This window comes from Panthera tigris, chromosome X, assembly GCF_018350195.1.
Source record: "Panthera tigris isolate Pti1 chromosome X, P.tigris_Pti1_mat1.1, whole genome shotgun sequence".
NCBI lineage: Eukaryota > Metazoa > Chordata > Mammalia > Carnivora > Felidae > Panthera > Panthera tigris.
Genome location: NC_056677.1, coordinates 32,605,353 through 32,619,506, shown reverse-complemented (window position 1 = coordinate 32,619,506; position 14,154 = coordinate 32,605,353). Strand labels below are relative to the sequence as shown.

Below are 14,154 nucleotides of genomic sequence, written 5' to 3'. Positions count from 1 at the left end.
GGAAATACATTCCATGCAAAGCAATGGAGCCAGCAGATGGGCACAGTGACAGGTAACTGCACATAGTGCTATGACCAATATTTGTTTTGCCACCTCTAATTTAGATGATGTTCTCACCCATGAAGTATGTAGGACTGCCTCTTATCTGAGAAACAGCTTCTTTATGGGCCAGGTAGCAATACTCGCACTTGAATGTGTCAAAGTCCTATATTTTTGGGCTGTTGAATGGGTAAAGCTATTCAGAAAAGGAAATATGATCTTACACAGAACAAATTCTTTGTTCAGCTTGCTAAAAGATGGATCAAATAACTTCCTGAAAATTTAATTTGTCCAAGTGGCTAGCACCCCAAGAGTAATGAGTCTGTTAACTTGGTAGGTTTCCCTAGTAACTAAATCCATAAAGAAAACAATTAGGAGAAGATAAGTGGACTTAGACATACACAAATAATGCACGAGAACATGTTTTTTTTCTCTGGGACAAACCACACATCCGAGGTGTACTTAATTAATGAATACAGGTCAGAGATCAGTCAGTACAAGTGAATCATGAAGAAAAACACTAACTTGACCACATCATGGATTGTTGGCCAGTTTGCCAAGAGACCATCACCATGTGGAGATATTAAAGGAACTCCCTGACACTCAAAAGAAATCTACTGTGTGTTTTGTAGGAGCCAGTCACATGACAAACATCACTCATTAAATTAACCAGCAAGAATGAAAACAGCCAAGTTAATAAAAAATTAATACAATCTATCACTTTCACATTCAGAGGCCAATCAATATAGTGAAATTCCATAGAAACAACCTCCTCAGAGAACACAGAGAGGTTAAGTTATTGGCCAAATGAATAATTCAATACATTTAAAAGAATTTTTACTGTGCACATTTTCCCCAATGTATTCATTAATAAGAAAATTACAAACCATGCTCTTGCCAAATAATTACAATACAAACGGAAATTTTAGGTTTTAGTGGCATGTGGATTAATAGATGAAAGCTAAGAATAAATTCTATCTAAGGAAATCTGCATTACTGAGTAGGTTTGTTAAATCACTGTATCGTAAAAAATAAACAGGAAAAGGTCTAGCATTTTCCATGTGAACTAGAGTAGGGCAGCAATACATCACATGGGTAAATTACATTGGATGGTTCTAAAATGGGAGTGGTTCCATGAGCATCAAGATCATATTTTCTATCTCATCTGGAAATGTTGTAATAAAGTATCTTTTCTATTATTATGAAATAATTTAAAACTGCTGGAATTTGGTCTATTTGAGCCTTTAAAGGAATTCTAAGAAAATAGTATGAAAGTATAATTACCAGAAAAAAAAAAAAAAGGAAATCCATGCATTCATTCACAGATGTTAACAGAGTCCTTAAACCTGCAAGGGGATGGGCCAAGGCAGGGTATTTTTCCTTAAGCATTAACTGCGAACTGAAAAGCTAATATTCTGGCATTTATGGAAATCATCTTCAGTACAAAAGACAAATGATGAAAATCGTGAAGTTTTGGGGGACTCGGTCAAATCTGTTCATAGGCAATCCCATAAAATTGGAAGAAAAACAGTGAGTTGGAGCTTTTCCTCAAGTCTGCTTAATGAGCCAGCAGCAATACCACCTGGGAGCCTGATAGAGATGCAGTATCTTGGGCCTTACCCCAGACCTGCTGAATCAAAACTTGATTTTTAACAAGATCCCCAGGAGATCTGTGTGCACATGAAAGTCTGCACAACAAAGGGGCGCCTGGGTGGCTCAGTCGGTGGAGTGTCTGACTCTTGATTTCTACTCAGGTCATGATCCCAGGGTTGTGGGATCAAGCCCTGCATCAGGCTCAGAGCTGAGTGTGGAGCCTGCTTAAGATATTCTCTCTCTCTTCCCTCTAGATTTGGGCTCTAAAATAAAAATAATAAAAAAATAAAGTGTGAGAAGCACTAATTGATAGCACAGATTTGATAATCAGCCTGTAGAGGGTAGAACCCTATTTCTGCCGCTGACCAGCTGTGTAACCTGGAACAACTTCCACAACTTCTCTGTGCCTCAGGTTCCTGACTGGGTACGATGGAGAGTGTAATGGTACCTAAGTCATAACATTGCTGGTAGTATAAAATAACATAAAATATGTAAAGTGCTTACAACAGCATAAGCAGTAAGTGATCCATCACTGTTCTTACATCCTTTTAGCAGTTACAGGGTTCTGGCTCAAGAGTAACAAAAGATCTAAGCTATAATCCACAGAAGTGCCCCACTTCCTAGGCAGTCTATGATCAGGCAATTAGGAACTGGACTCAGCCTACAAAAATCCACATTCCCCAACTTGCCGTCATATCGAGCCAGACTTCAGGGGTCTGCTGATGTGGGGTGCAGTACACAGCTGCTTACAAACAGAGACCACTCACATCCAGACTGAGTGAAATCCTGCCTATGTATTCTGTTTGGTGGGGGTTGAAGGGAACAATAAGGGGACTCATTTTCTACCCTAGAAACTTCCATCCTCATTTTCCACCCATCAGTCTGTCATATACTAAAAGTCTGATAAAACCCAACGTCAAAAATAATGAGGAAAACACCAGCACTCCCAAACACTCACGGAGGGAGAGGAAACTGATGAAATCTTTCTGGAAAGCAGCTTTGATAATCTCTAGCAAATGAAAAGTATCTGTAAACTCTGAGCAATTGTGTTTTAAAAATTTTAACCTACATGCACAACGGAAGGCAAAGATACATGTATAAAAAGACATGTATGTAGGTGCACATTACATGTAAGTATTGTGTATGTATAGATGCTTGTTATCTGTGTATGTTCTTTACAGCATTGGTTTCGACAGCAAAAAAATAAAAAAACTTAAATCCATTTCATGTCCATCAATAATGGTTATATTATGGTATAGCCATGTAATCAAACCAGTATAAAGAATGAGACCTCTCTCTATGCAGTCATGTGTAAAGATGTCCAAGGTACGTTAAGAAAATAAACTCTAGAATATATATAATATGATCATTTGTGTAGATGGATAAAGATATAGGTATTTTACATTGAATGTGTCTAAAAAAGAAAAAATCATTAACAATGATGTTCATTTTGTTATGTATCCTTCTGTATCCTCTAATTGTTTGGTTTTACCTTGTGAGTATGAGGACAGTAATAATTTTTTTAATGTGTATTTACTTTTGAGAGAGAGAGAGGCAGAGCACAAGTCGGGGAGGGGCAGAGAGACAGGGAGACACAGAACGCGAAGCAGGCTCCAGGCTCTAAGCTGTCAGCACAGAGCCCGACATGGGGCTTGAACTCACAAACCATGAGAACATGACCTGAGCCAAAGTCAGACACTTAACTGACTGAGCCACACAGATGCCCAGAGGACAGTAATAATTTTTAAGAAAAACCAGGGGGGAAAAGATCTCAAACAATCTAACCTCCAGGAATTAGAGAAAGAAGAAAAAAAACAAAGCCCAAAGTTAGAGGGAAGGAAGTGATAAAGTTTAGAGCTGAAACAAAACTGACACTAGGAATACAACAGAAAAGATCAACTAAGAATTGTTTTTTTGAAAAGATAAACAAAACTGGCAAACCTTTAGCTAGACCAAGGAAAAAGAGAAGACTCCAATAAATAAAATCGGAAAGAAAGAGACATTATAAATGACACCACCCAAATACAAAGGATAAGAGACTACTGTGAACAATTATACACCACCAAAATGGACAATCTAGAAGAAATGGATGAAATCACAGAAACATACAATCTACCAAGACTGAATCATGAAAAAATAGAAAATCTGAACAAACCAATAAGGAGTAAGGAGATGGAATCAGTAATTGAAAACCTCCATCAAATAAAGGCCAGGACCAACTGGTTCTAAAGAATTCAACCAAGCCGATTAAAAAATAATTAACATCAGTCCTTCCTGAACACTTTCAAAAAACTGAAAAGAAGGAATATTACCCTGATACCAAAGCCAGATAAAGACACTACAGTCCAATATCCCTAATGAATAAAGATGCAAACATTTGCGACAGAATACTAGAAAACGAAATTCAACAACACATCAAAAGGATCATACAACATAACCAAAAGAGATTCATCCCTGGGATGCAAGGATGGTTCAACACATGCTAATCAATAAATGTGATAGAACACATTAATAGGACACAAAAATCATACAATTATCTCAACAGATGCAGAAAAAAAGCAGTTGACAAAATTCAACATCCAGTTATGATAAAAACTCTCAACAAACTAGGTATAGAAGGAACATACCTCAACATAATAAAGGCCATATAAGAGAAGCCCACAGCTAACATCATACTCAATGATAAAAGGTTGAATGCTTTTCTTCTAAGATCAGGAACAAGACACAAGGGTGCTCATGCTCACCACTGCTAGTCAACATGGTACTAAAAAACAGAATCCTAAAATACATATGAAATCACAAAAGACCCTAAATAGCCAAAGCAATCTTGAGGAAGAACAACACTGCTGGAGGCATCACACTTCCTGATTATGAAGCTATGGTAATCAGAAGAGCCTGGTACTGGCATAAAAACAGACATATAGACCAACGAAACAGAATCAAAAGCCCAGAAAAAATTCACACATACATGGTCAACTAATATTGGACATGGGAACAAGACTATTCAATGGAGAAAGGATAGTTTCTTCAATACATGGTGCTAGGAAAACTGAATAACCACATGCAGAAGAATGAAACTGGACTTCTATCTTACACCACTCATAAAAACTAACTCAAAATGGATTAAAGACTTAAACATAAGACCTGAAGCTGTAAAACATGAAAGAAAGAAAAAGCTCCTTGACATTGGTGTTGGCAATGATTTTCTGGATACGACACCAAAAGCACTAGCAACAAAAGTGAAAATCAGTAAGTGGGACTCTATCAAACTGAAAACCTTCTGCACAGCAAAGGAAATCATCAACAAAATGAAAAGGCAACCTATGGAATAGAATATCTGCAAACCATATTTTGAAGAAGGAGTTAATACCCAAAATATATAAACAGCTCCTAGCAATTCAATAAACTTGATTTAAAAATGGGCAGAGGAATTGCATAGACATTTTTCTGAAGAAGACATACCAATAGCCAAAATGGGTACATGAAAACGTGCTCAACATCATTAATCATCAGGGAGATGCAAATCAAAACCACTATGGTATCTTACCTCACCCCTGTTAGAATGGCTATCATCAGAAAGACAAGAAACAACAAGTGTTGGCAAGGATGTGGAGAAAAGGAAACCCTTGTGCATTGTTGGTGAGAATGTGAATTGATACAGTCAGTATGGAAAACAGGTGCTTCAAAAAACTAAAAATAGAACTACCAGACGATCAAGCAATTCCACTTTTAGGTATTTATCCAAAGGAAATGAAAACAGGGTCTCAAAAAGATGTATGCATCCCCATGTTCACTACAACACTATTCACAATAGCCAAGGAAGCAGGAGGTGATAAGACAGACCTTGCCGAGGGGTGTCAAGAGGTAGACATTTTGGTAACCACTCAACAGCCATTTCCCTTGCCTTTCTTCTTTCTGGTCAGAACTTTCATCCAATGACAGAGGTTAGAAATGGAGGACACTAGTCTTCCCAGCCTCCCCTGAAACCAGAAGTGGCCAGTGCTGGACAATGAGACAGAAGGGAAATTCTTCAAGTATAAAACGTTTTATACAATGAAAAAAAAAAGAAAAAAGAAAAAAGCCTCAGATCCTTCCTTTCTACTTCAGGTGTAAGGGAACATAATGTTTGGAATGATAGTAACTATCTTACAACCCTAGAGAGATAGTTCAGACGCTGAGAACTGCAGAGAAAAAGGTTGGAAAGGGCTGGAGTTCTGATGATTTTCTCGAGTTGCTGGACCAATCTGAAATGGCCTAGCTTGACACCCTTTAGAAAGTGAGGTAATAGGGGCACCTGGGTGGCTCACTCGGTTAAGCATCTGACTTCGGCTCAGGTCATGATCTCTCAGTTCGTGAGTTTGAGCCCCGCTTCGGGCTCTGTGCTGACAGCTCAGAGCCTGGAGCCTGCTTCGGATTTGTATCTCCCTCTCTCTCTGCCCCTCCCTTGCTCATGCTCTGTCTCTCTCTCTCTCTCTCAAAAAAAAAATAAAATGTTAAAAAAAATTAAAAAACAAGAAAGTGAGGTAATAAATGTCTCCATTATTTAGATCACTTTTTACTGGAAATTCTATTATCTGCAGCTAAAAGCATCCCCACTTACACAGCTGCCAACCACCTGCCTTAGGAGTGAGCCAAGGACCCAATTAACAATCCAGCAATATACATATATATTTTTTTAAATCATGGCAAGAAGATAGATTCCTTCAAATTACTGCGTGTAATTTTCTATGGGCTATTCAGAATCACTTTCGATTTTCTGTTAGTAGACAGGAGAGGGAGTAACATTGATTTCATTAAACAGCTACTATACACCCAGCACTACACTAGGCACTTTACCTAAAGTGAGTCACCACAGCAACTTCCCGAACAGTTCCCTTTGGTTGGGGAAATAAAATCACATCTGGGTTTTCTCAAATCTCATTTAAACAATTTAGCATTTTTTTTTTTCGTTACAAATGAAGACCACAAACTACCAAAGTACTTGTGACTCTGCCACCTATAAAATCACAGATATATTCCTGTCACACCGCAGCTGTTGAAGGCAGCTCGAAACATCGTTGACCCTCATCACTGTTTCAAAGGTACCACAATCCTTAGGCTTGCTGCAAAATATTGTTATTTAATGTGCTAATAAAGAAACACATACGCTACTGCATCACAATTTTAAAAATGTTTTGGTAACTGGATGTCAATGTAATTGGTTTCCTTTGTAGTCCTACGTGTTAATTTTATCCATCTAAAAATGCTAAGGCTTCACCAAACTTATAAAGGAGTCCTTGGCACAAAAGGGGTTTGGACCCCTGTAACCAGTCCCCTTTATGACTGTTCTTAATACTGTTCAATCCACTATCCATACAGAAAACTAGGGTGATCTTTTTCAAAGGTAACGAAGATACAGACATTACCATTTACACCTGAAGCATGTGCTAACTCCTGACTGACCTGGCCCTGCAGGATCTGATTTGACCCTGCTCCCCACCCCTACCTGGTCTGGAGCTCTCCCATCCCTCTAGTCCTTGTTCGCTCTGCTCCCATTATGCTGGCAGCCTTCCATTTCTGTGAAATCTCCAAGCGGATTCCCACCTTGGGGACTTCGTCCTTGCTGTCTCCTCTGCGTGGAATGCCTGCTCTTAAAGCAGCCACTTCATTCTCATGCTTCAGTGATGAGCCAGGACATCACCTCCACAGAGAAATCTTCCTGTCTAATGTCTGCCAAGCAGCACCCCTCCCCTCTCCTGCCCCGTCCCCAGTTATTTTCTGTTAAGTTCTTTCAGAGCACTTGCGATAACATAATTACATTGATTTTTGTTCACTACTAACTCCTGGCATCCAGCAAGGTGCCTGGAACATGTAGAAACCTGACATTCACGGAATGAAGGAATAAACGACAGAATAAGTTAATGACGAAGCTATCATTTATCCATTTTACAAGTAAGGAAATTGAGGCTCAGAGATGTCAAATTATTTGTCCAAGGTCTCCAGTGGCAAAATTATTTTAACTGTGGCCCCTAGGCCTTCCCTTTATCCCTCCACCATTTTTTTCTAACTTCCCTTTCCCTGCTACATTTTCACCAATCTGGAAAGCATAGTGGACCCAGTACAAATTTTTATGGTGTGATTTCACAGGACTTTAGTGTCCCATCGCTCAAGGATATCTGCCTAACAAACCATCAAAGCTACTTCCCTTGAGTATTTCCAGGAGAGCTAAATTGAACAAAAATATCTTACCTGGTAAGAGTGACACTTCCTTTTGCTGTCTTTCTCTACATGCATATACACACATTTTTTTCTTCTCTCTGAATCTTATAAAAGCCAACAATAAAATCAAATGTAAGAAAGAAAATTCAGAAAAGGGTAAACTAAGAAAGAAAAAAATTATAAACCCCTGGGTAAACACTAGCATACAAAAGTACATGTGATAAGGCACTTTACCCAAGCTTATGTGGACAATTCTTGCCATATGCCTCCCAGTAGCCACCATCAAGCGAGGAACATGTCAGTTATGTGACATATTCTGAAGATTAAAAAATTCAATCAATTTCCAGGAAGAGCACAACTATTCCTGTGTCTAAGTACTGAGAGAAATTCCCCTTGTGGATCCTTACAACAAGAGCATGATAGGAGACAGTAATCAGTATTCTCAACTACAACCTTAGAAAAAAATAGATCAAGCTTCAGAGAAAGGTATCTTATGCTATCTCTTAGCAGGCATGACTGGTATAACGCCAAAACCTATGCAGCACTGGACTGCCTTGCTATTCGAAGCATGGTCCCTGGACCAGCAGGAGCACCTGGGACCTGGTAGAAATGCCGAATCTCAGGTCCAATGCCAGGCCTGCTGAATCAGTCTGTATTTTATTGACAGGATCTGCAGGTGATTCCTCTGAACATTAAAGTTCAACAAACACTGGTCTAAAGGTTACGCCAAAAAAATTTCTAAGAGACCAGTATTCACTTATTCAGTCAACACAGATTTGCTGAGACCTTGGTGGTAGGAAAGGATTCCTATCAATGGAACACCAAAAGCCACCACCATAAAGGAAAATATTGATAAATGGGTCACCATTAAAAATGAGTGGCAAAGCAAGCCACAGAGTAAACAATATTTGCAATAATACCAGAAGAAAGGTTGAGGTAACTAAATATGTACCAGGCGCCACCTTAATATGGGAATATAGCAATAATACAAAAACTCTCCACACTTACGGAGCTTATATTCTAATTGGGAAAGAACATAAACAAAATGAAACAAGAAAAGGGCAGAAATCAGGGGACGAGGTTGCAGTTTTAAGCAGGGTGAACAGGGAAAGCCTCACTGATGAGGGAATGACCTATACAAGGTCAGAGAGCTAGCTATAAAAATAGCTAGGGGAAGAGTATTCCACGCAAAGGGAACAGCGAGTACAAATATCACGAGACAATAAATGCCTGAAACAGCAAGAAGGCCAGTGTGGTCGAAGCAGAGTGAGCAAAAGTGGAAGAGGTATGCAGGGGGGCCAGATCATGTGGGACCCTGTCAGCCATTTTAAGTGTCTTAGCTCTAAAAAAGATGAGAAGCCACTGGAGAAAAGGTAATAGGGAGCCACCGCAGGATGTTGAATGGGGAAATAACATGATGAAGTACTTTTAAGATTGGTTTCTCAGAGGTACATGCAATTTCTTGAGAGAATCCAGCCCAGAGTACACTGCACTAATCCTAGTAAATGGGGATTCATTTGTTCAACTATTTATTAGGTGCCAGGGCTGTGCCAAGTAGTGTGGGGAGGATCTAGACTAGGGTGAGAACTGAGGGAACTGCCAGAGGAAAGTGCATATAAATGACATTGAAAAGAAGGAAACCCAGGATAGAAGAACAGATTCTTTAGAGAGAAATGACAGAAGTCCGCAACTCAATTTAATCAAGGTTTATGGATCATCTACTGAGGGCAAAGCCATATGCTGGCTAGGACGCGCGAGTGGGGATGGGACAGAAGATTTCTATTTTCCCCTCATAAGGGCTTCAAGCCAGGCATGCTTAGCCCCTGCCCTGCACCTTTCAAGCCTGAATTTCTCAGATTACTGCAGCTGAGGCTGGCACGGAGACTGGCTTCCTTGCTCAGGTTAAGAGCGTGCGCGCGCGCGTGTGTGTGTATGTTAACCCTCAGAGCTTGTTCTATCTCCTGGGAGCAGGGGCCAAAGCACCTCAAATTGATTAGTATAAAAAGATACATCTGGCTTGGCAGGAAGGCAGAAGAGAGGTCTTAATAAATGTCTTTTTGGATCAGCGTTTCAGACTGGCCCTGGGTCACCAGTTTTGGGGCAAGGAGTCCTTGTTGGTCTGTTTCCACCTGTATGACCTGATGGGTCTTCCACTCTGTCACTCCATTCTGGAGAGAAGGCCCCAAAGCATGCAAAGGAAAGAAGCAAATAACGAATTTGAAAATTGCCTACCACCAGACTGCAAGGTCTGAGGAGCAGATGCAAATGTGATGCAAATGATATGTAAATAGCCCCGTGGCCTTCCGAAAGGTTTCATACAATTGGAAGGGCCCTTAGGGAACTGCTAGCAGATAACAGTGACTCAGAAGCAGAGTGAACTATTTCAAGACAACTTTGTCACACAGATCTTTGCTGTCCTGCTAGCACAGTGCACAGTCTTTAGTGATTTTTTTTCTCACTTGGATCAACCTCACCTGCTATAAATAAACAAAAAAATATCAAGTCTTCCTGTTATCTTGGAAGTTATCTAATTACACTTTTAAAACACTCTGTGCACCTTTAAGTTTTCTTCAAACGCCTGTTTCACCCAAATAAAGTTAAATGTGTCACTTCCTCCCTAAAACAATATTTGGCTCCAGTGGATTATGAATGAAATGCCTCTTTCCGTTCTAGTTACTATGATCCTTTGGAGGATTTTTTCCCCCTACACCACAGGAACTGGCACATTCTTTTCTAATAGTTACATGCTGTATTCAAAGTGGATCCAGAAAAAAAAAAAAACCCATATGTAGTTGTGAGATCCAATTCACTTCAAGAAGCCACTGCAAAGCTATTTCATTAAGAAAACCTGCCCTGTCAAGTATGCTGTTGTCTTGACAATCCTAACTACGCGTTTTAAAATGAAAAAATGCGCATTCTATTATAATGGGGTAGAATTCTGTTTGCATTTATGTATTTAAAAGAGGACAGCCCCATCAGATATACATTTTCAAAGAGCCCTGAGATGAACTGAATAGTAAGCAAACAGTAAGCACAGGAGACCCGCAGCTGGGCAGGAATTCTGAATTACAGACCCGGGGCGCAGGGAATGGGGGAGATCGGTCGCCAAAGCAATTTACCTCCACGTTAGCGATACAAACAATGATAGCATATCCAGCCCCCAAAACTTCCAGTACTTTGCTAGCCCTCTTAAGGTTCGAGGGTGCTTCAGCTTTTTTGGCAGGAGGGTCAAAGAAAGGGATATCCCTTTCATTTTCTAGTTTTTCTTTTCTCACTTCAAAGGGCCTCCCTGAAGCTGTTGCGCAAAGAGGCACCTGGGGAGGCCACCGCATTCGGCGCAAAACACGAACAAAGCGCAGAGGCGCGGAATCCCAACAAATGAGAGACAGAAGGGAAGACAAACACCGGAGATGAACCTCTGTAGACTAAGGAAATGACAGCGCCAGAGTGACCAAGAGCCAGGGAGCGCTGCTCCCGCCGCCAGGAGTCCCGGGAAGGGCCGGGCCGGCGGCGAGCGCCCCCCCGCGGCCGGGGCTGCCTCTTACCTCCTGGGCGAGTTTCTGCTTGAGCACCAGCGCGGCGCACAGGTAGCCCGCGCGGCCCACGAACAGCTCGTCGGAGCCGCACTCCAGGAAGGAGACCGGCGCGCAGACGGCGCACAGAGCCCGGAACTTGCCCAACGGCTGCACGTAGTCGGACCGTCCCAGGGCGTGGTACACGAGCGTGGCCACGGCATACACGCCCGCTCCCCCGAGCAGGAAGGCGGCGCGGGTGTCGGCGTCCGGCTCGCCCCACTCCTCCGCGCGGGCGCACGCGTCTATGAGGCGCTTGGCCGAGCGCAGGTAGCGCTCCCGGGCCCCGGCAAAGAGCGGGCTCTGCGAGACGTGGTAGAGCATGTAGGCCACCCCGGCCACGCCGCCGTACAGCCCTCCCTGGCAGCTGCTGGCCGCGGCCGCCGCCCCCCGGGCCTCAGGGCCGCCCCCGAGCGGGGGCAGCTCCTGAAGGATGCGCTCGATGGTGGCGGTGACCAAGGGCGCCACCGCCTCCTCGCACTGGCCCGCCAGCAGACTGCCCTGGTAGTCATCGAAGCGGTTGGCGAAGCAGCGCTTGGTGTCCATGCTGCCGCCCGTGCCCCCCAATGCCGGGCCGGGGTCCGCCTGAGGGCGCGCCCTGCAGCCCCGCGCACCACCTCTGGCTCTCGGAGGCGCTCGGCCGGCGGTTGATGCGGCGGGGATGGAGCAAGGAGGCTGAGACGGGAGGTGACAAGAGGAGGCGGGCGCGAGGAAGAAGCACGGAGCGGGTTGCCAAGTGGGGCACCCGGCTGCCGCGAAGCTCCCGAGTGGCCCAGGCGGCCGCGGGGGATGCGCGTCGTACGCCCCCCTCCGAGAGGCCGCGCCCTCGCCGAACCCGCCCCCTCCTGCGCCGCCGCAGCTCGGCCGCCTCTCCAAGGGGCCGAGGTGATCTCCGGCAGGACCCACGCGGGGCCCGCGCCACTCCTCCCGCTCCGCCCCCGGCTCCTCCCTTCCCGGCGGAAGGCCAGGGACGCGCGGGACACGGATCCGGAACGCTGAGGCTGGGCGTACACACGTACCTGGCGGTGGAGGTGAAAGACCTCGAGTCCCCAGTATACTCAAAGCGTGGTCCTCGAGTCAGCAGATCGGCACCACCTGGGAGCGTGTTAAAAATGCTCAGACTTCGTCCCAAACCTATTGAATCAAAATCAGCATATTTAGCAGGAGCCCAGGTGATTCACACGCACAGTAAAGGTTGAGAAGCCACTGAGCTGGGGGAGGGGGGGGAACTAGGAAAAAACGGAGCGCCCTCCTGAAACTTGTTTTTTCATCTTGGTCACTTTGGAGTTCTCATTCTGAATGTTTCAATCCCAAAGGCTGGGGCCATCACGTTTCAAGCATGGAATCGGTGGAAGGCCCCCATAGGAAAACCCCGTTGGCCTTGGTTATCGCGTGGCCTTTCTCGGAGCGTACAGGAGTAAAAATGCAAAGACCCACACCAGGCTAAGGTAAGAGAGGGGGGGTTCTGTCTTTCTCCTACTCTAGAGACCCCTCCTTCCCATGCATGCATAGTAAGCGTCAGTAACTAGGTAATATAAAGGCAAATGCTGCGGGAGAATCTGAATTAGGCCTTTTCACCCTTTTCTGCGTGTTCTTAGGTACCTCTTTCCTCCCTTCCTCCCTGTGTTTCTTCCCTCCTGCTCTCCTTCCACCAGGCGTCATTGAGGGTCTCCTATGTGTCCTGGACTGTGGAACTAGATGGATAAACAATGTAGAGATGGTCCTAGGCCTCTTGGAGCTTGTAGTCCGCTGAGAAAGAAGATGAGCACTTACACAAACAAGTTGCCTTTCTTTTGCTCAGCTGTTTTAAAATCTTCCTTTCCCAAAGTGTTGACAAGTGAAGGCCAAAGGTTTCCTCTCCCAGGGGTATTTGCATTTGGATAGGGACTGTGCAGGACACAAAAGAATAAGTGTCTCCTGGTACTGGTAGAAACGTTCCTGACACTTTGTGGGGAGAGCAACTTACTTGAAAGGCCAGTTTTTGTTTGGAGGCAATTTTTTCCTCAAAAGTGCTAATTGTCACAATGATCTGGAAGCAGAGATTAAATGGCCTGCCCCTCTGTCCTTGCTTGATGCATTCTGGAAAAGGAGCTCTGTGTGCCAGGATTACTGCCAGGACTGACGCGTCCACACAGTGGATGGTATGGCCTCCATCCATCCTATAAAACGCTGCCAAAACAGGTTTTATTTTTATTTATTTAAAAAAATTTTTTTTACCGTGTATTCATTTTTGAGAGACAGAGCATGAGCAGGGGAGGGGCAGCGAGAGAGGGAGACACAGAATCGGAAGCAGGCTCCAGGCTCTGAGCTGTCAACACAGAGCCCGACTCAAGGCTTGAACTCCTGAACCGAATGATCATGACCTAAGCCAAAGTGGGCTACTTAACCCACTGAGCCACCCAGGCGCCCCAACAGGTTTTATTTTTAATTATAACAATAAAAAAGCTAAGTCCACTTTTAGGCAGGGAGCTTGCTGAGTTAAAGGTATCAAAGAAGCAACTGGAATGTTCAGTTTCTCCGTGGGGCTTCTTCCTCATCCCTCAGGCGTAGGAAGCATTTAGGAGTGACTTTCGTTCCTTCAGACAAGGAGACATAAAATGAAAACCTTCACAGGCAGAAATGAAGCCTTATTCCACTTCATTTCTCCACGCTTCCCCCTTGCCATGAATCTAGAGGCAACTCTGTTAACTTTGACTTTGATTATCCTTTTATACATCCCGGCAGCAATGGCAGGGATTCGTGCCGCCTGACT

General features: G+C 43.7%; 1 protein-coding gene across 1 annotated transcript in view; it reads right to left on the bottom strand.

Annotated features, from left to right (window-relative positions):
- Positions 1–11,948, bottom strand: part of LANCL3 (LanC like 3) — a 93,193-nt gene extending 81,245 nt beyond the window's left edge. The window contains exon 1 of the mRNA XM_042974757.1: positions 11,376–11,948. Coding sequence (XP_042830691.1) covers positions 11,376–11,948 — 573 coding nt within the window. The remainder of the gene's footprint in view (positions 1–11,375) is intronic.
- Positions 11,949–14,154: the final 2,206 nt, after the last annotated feature.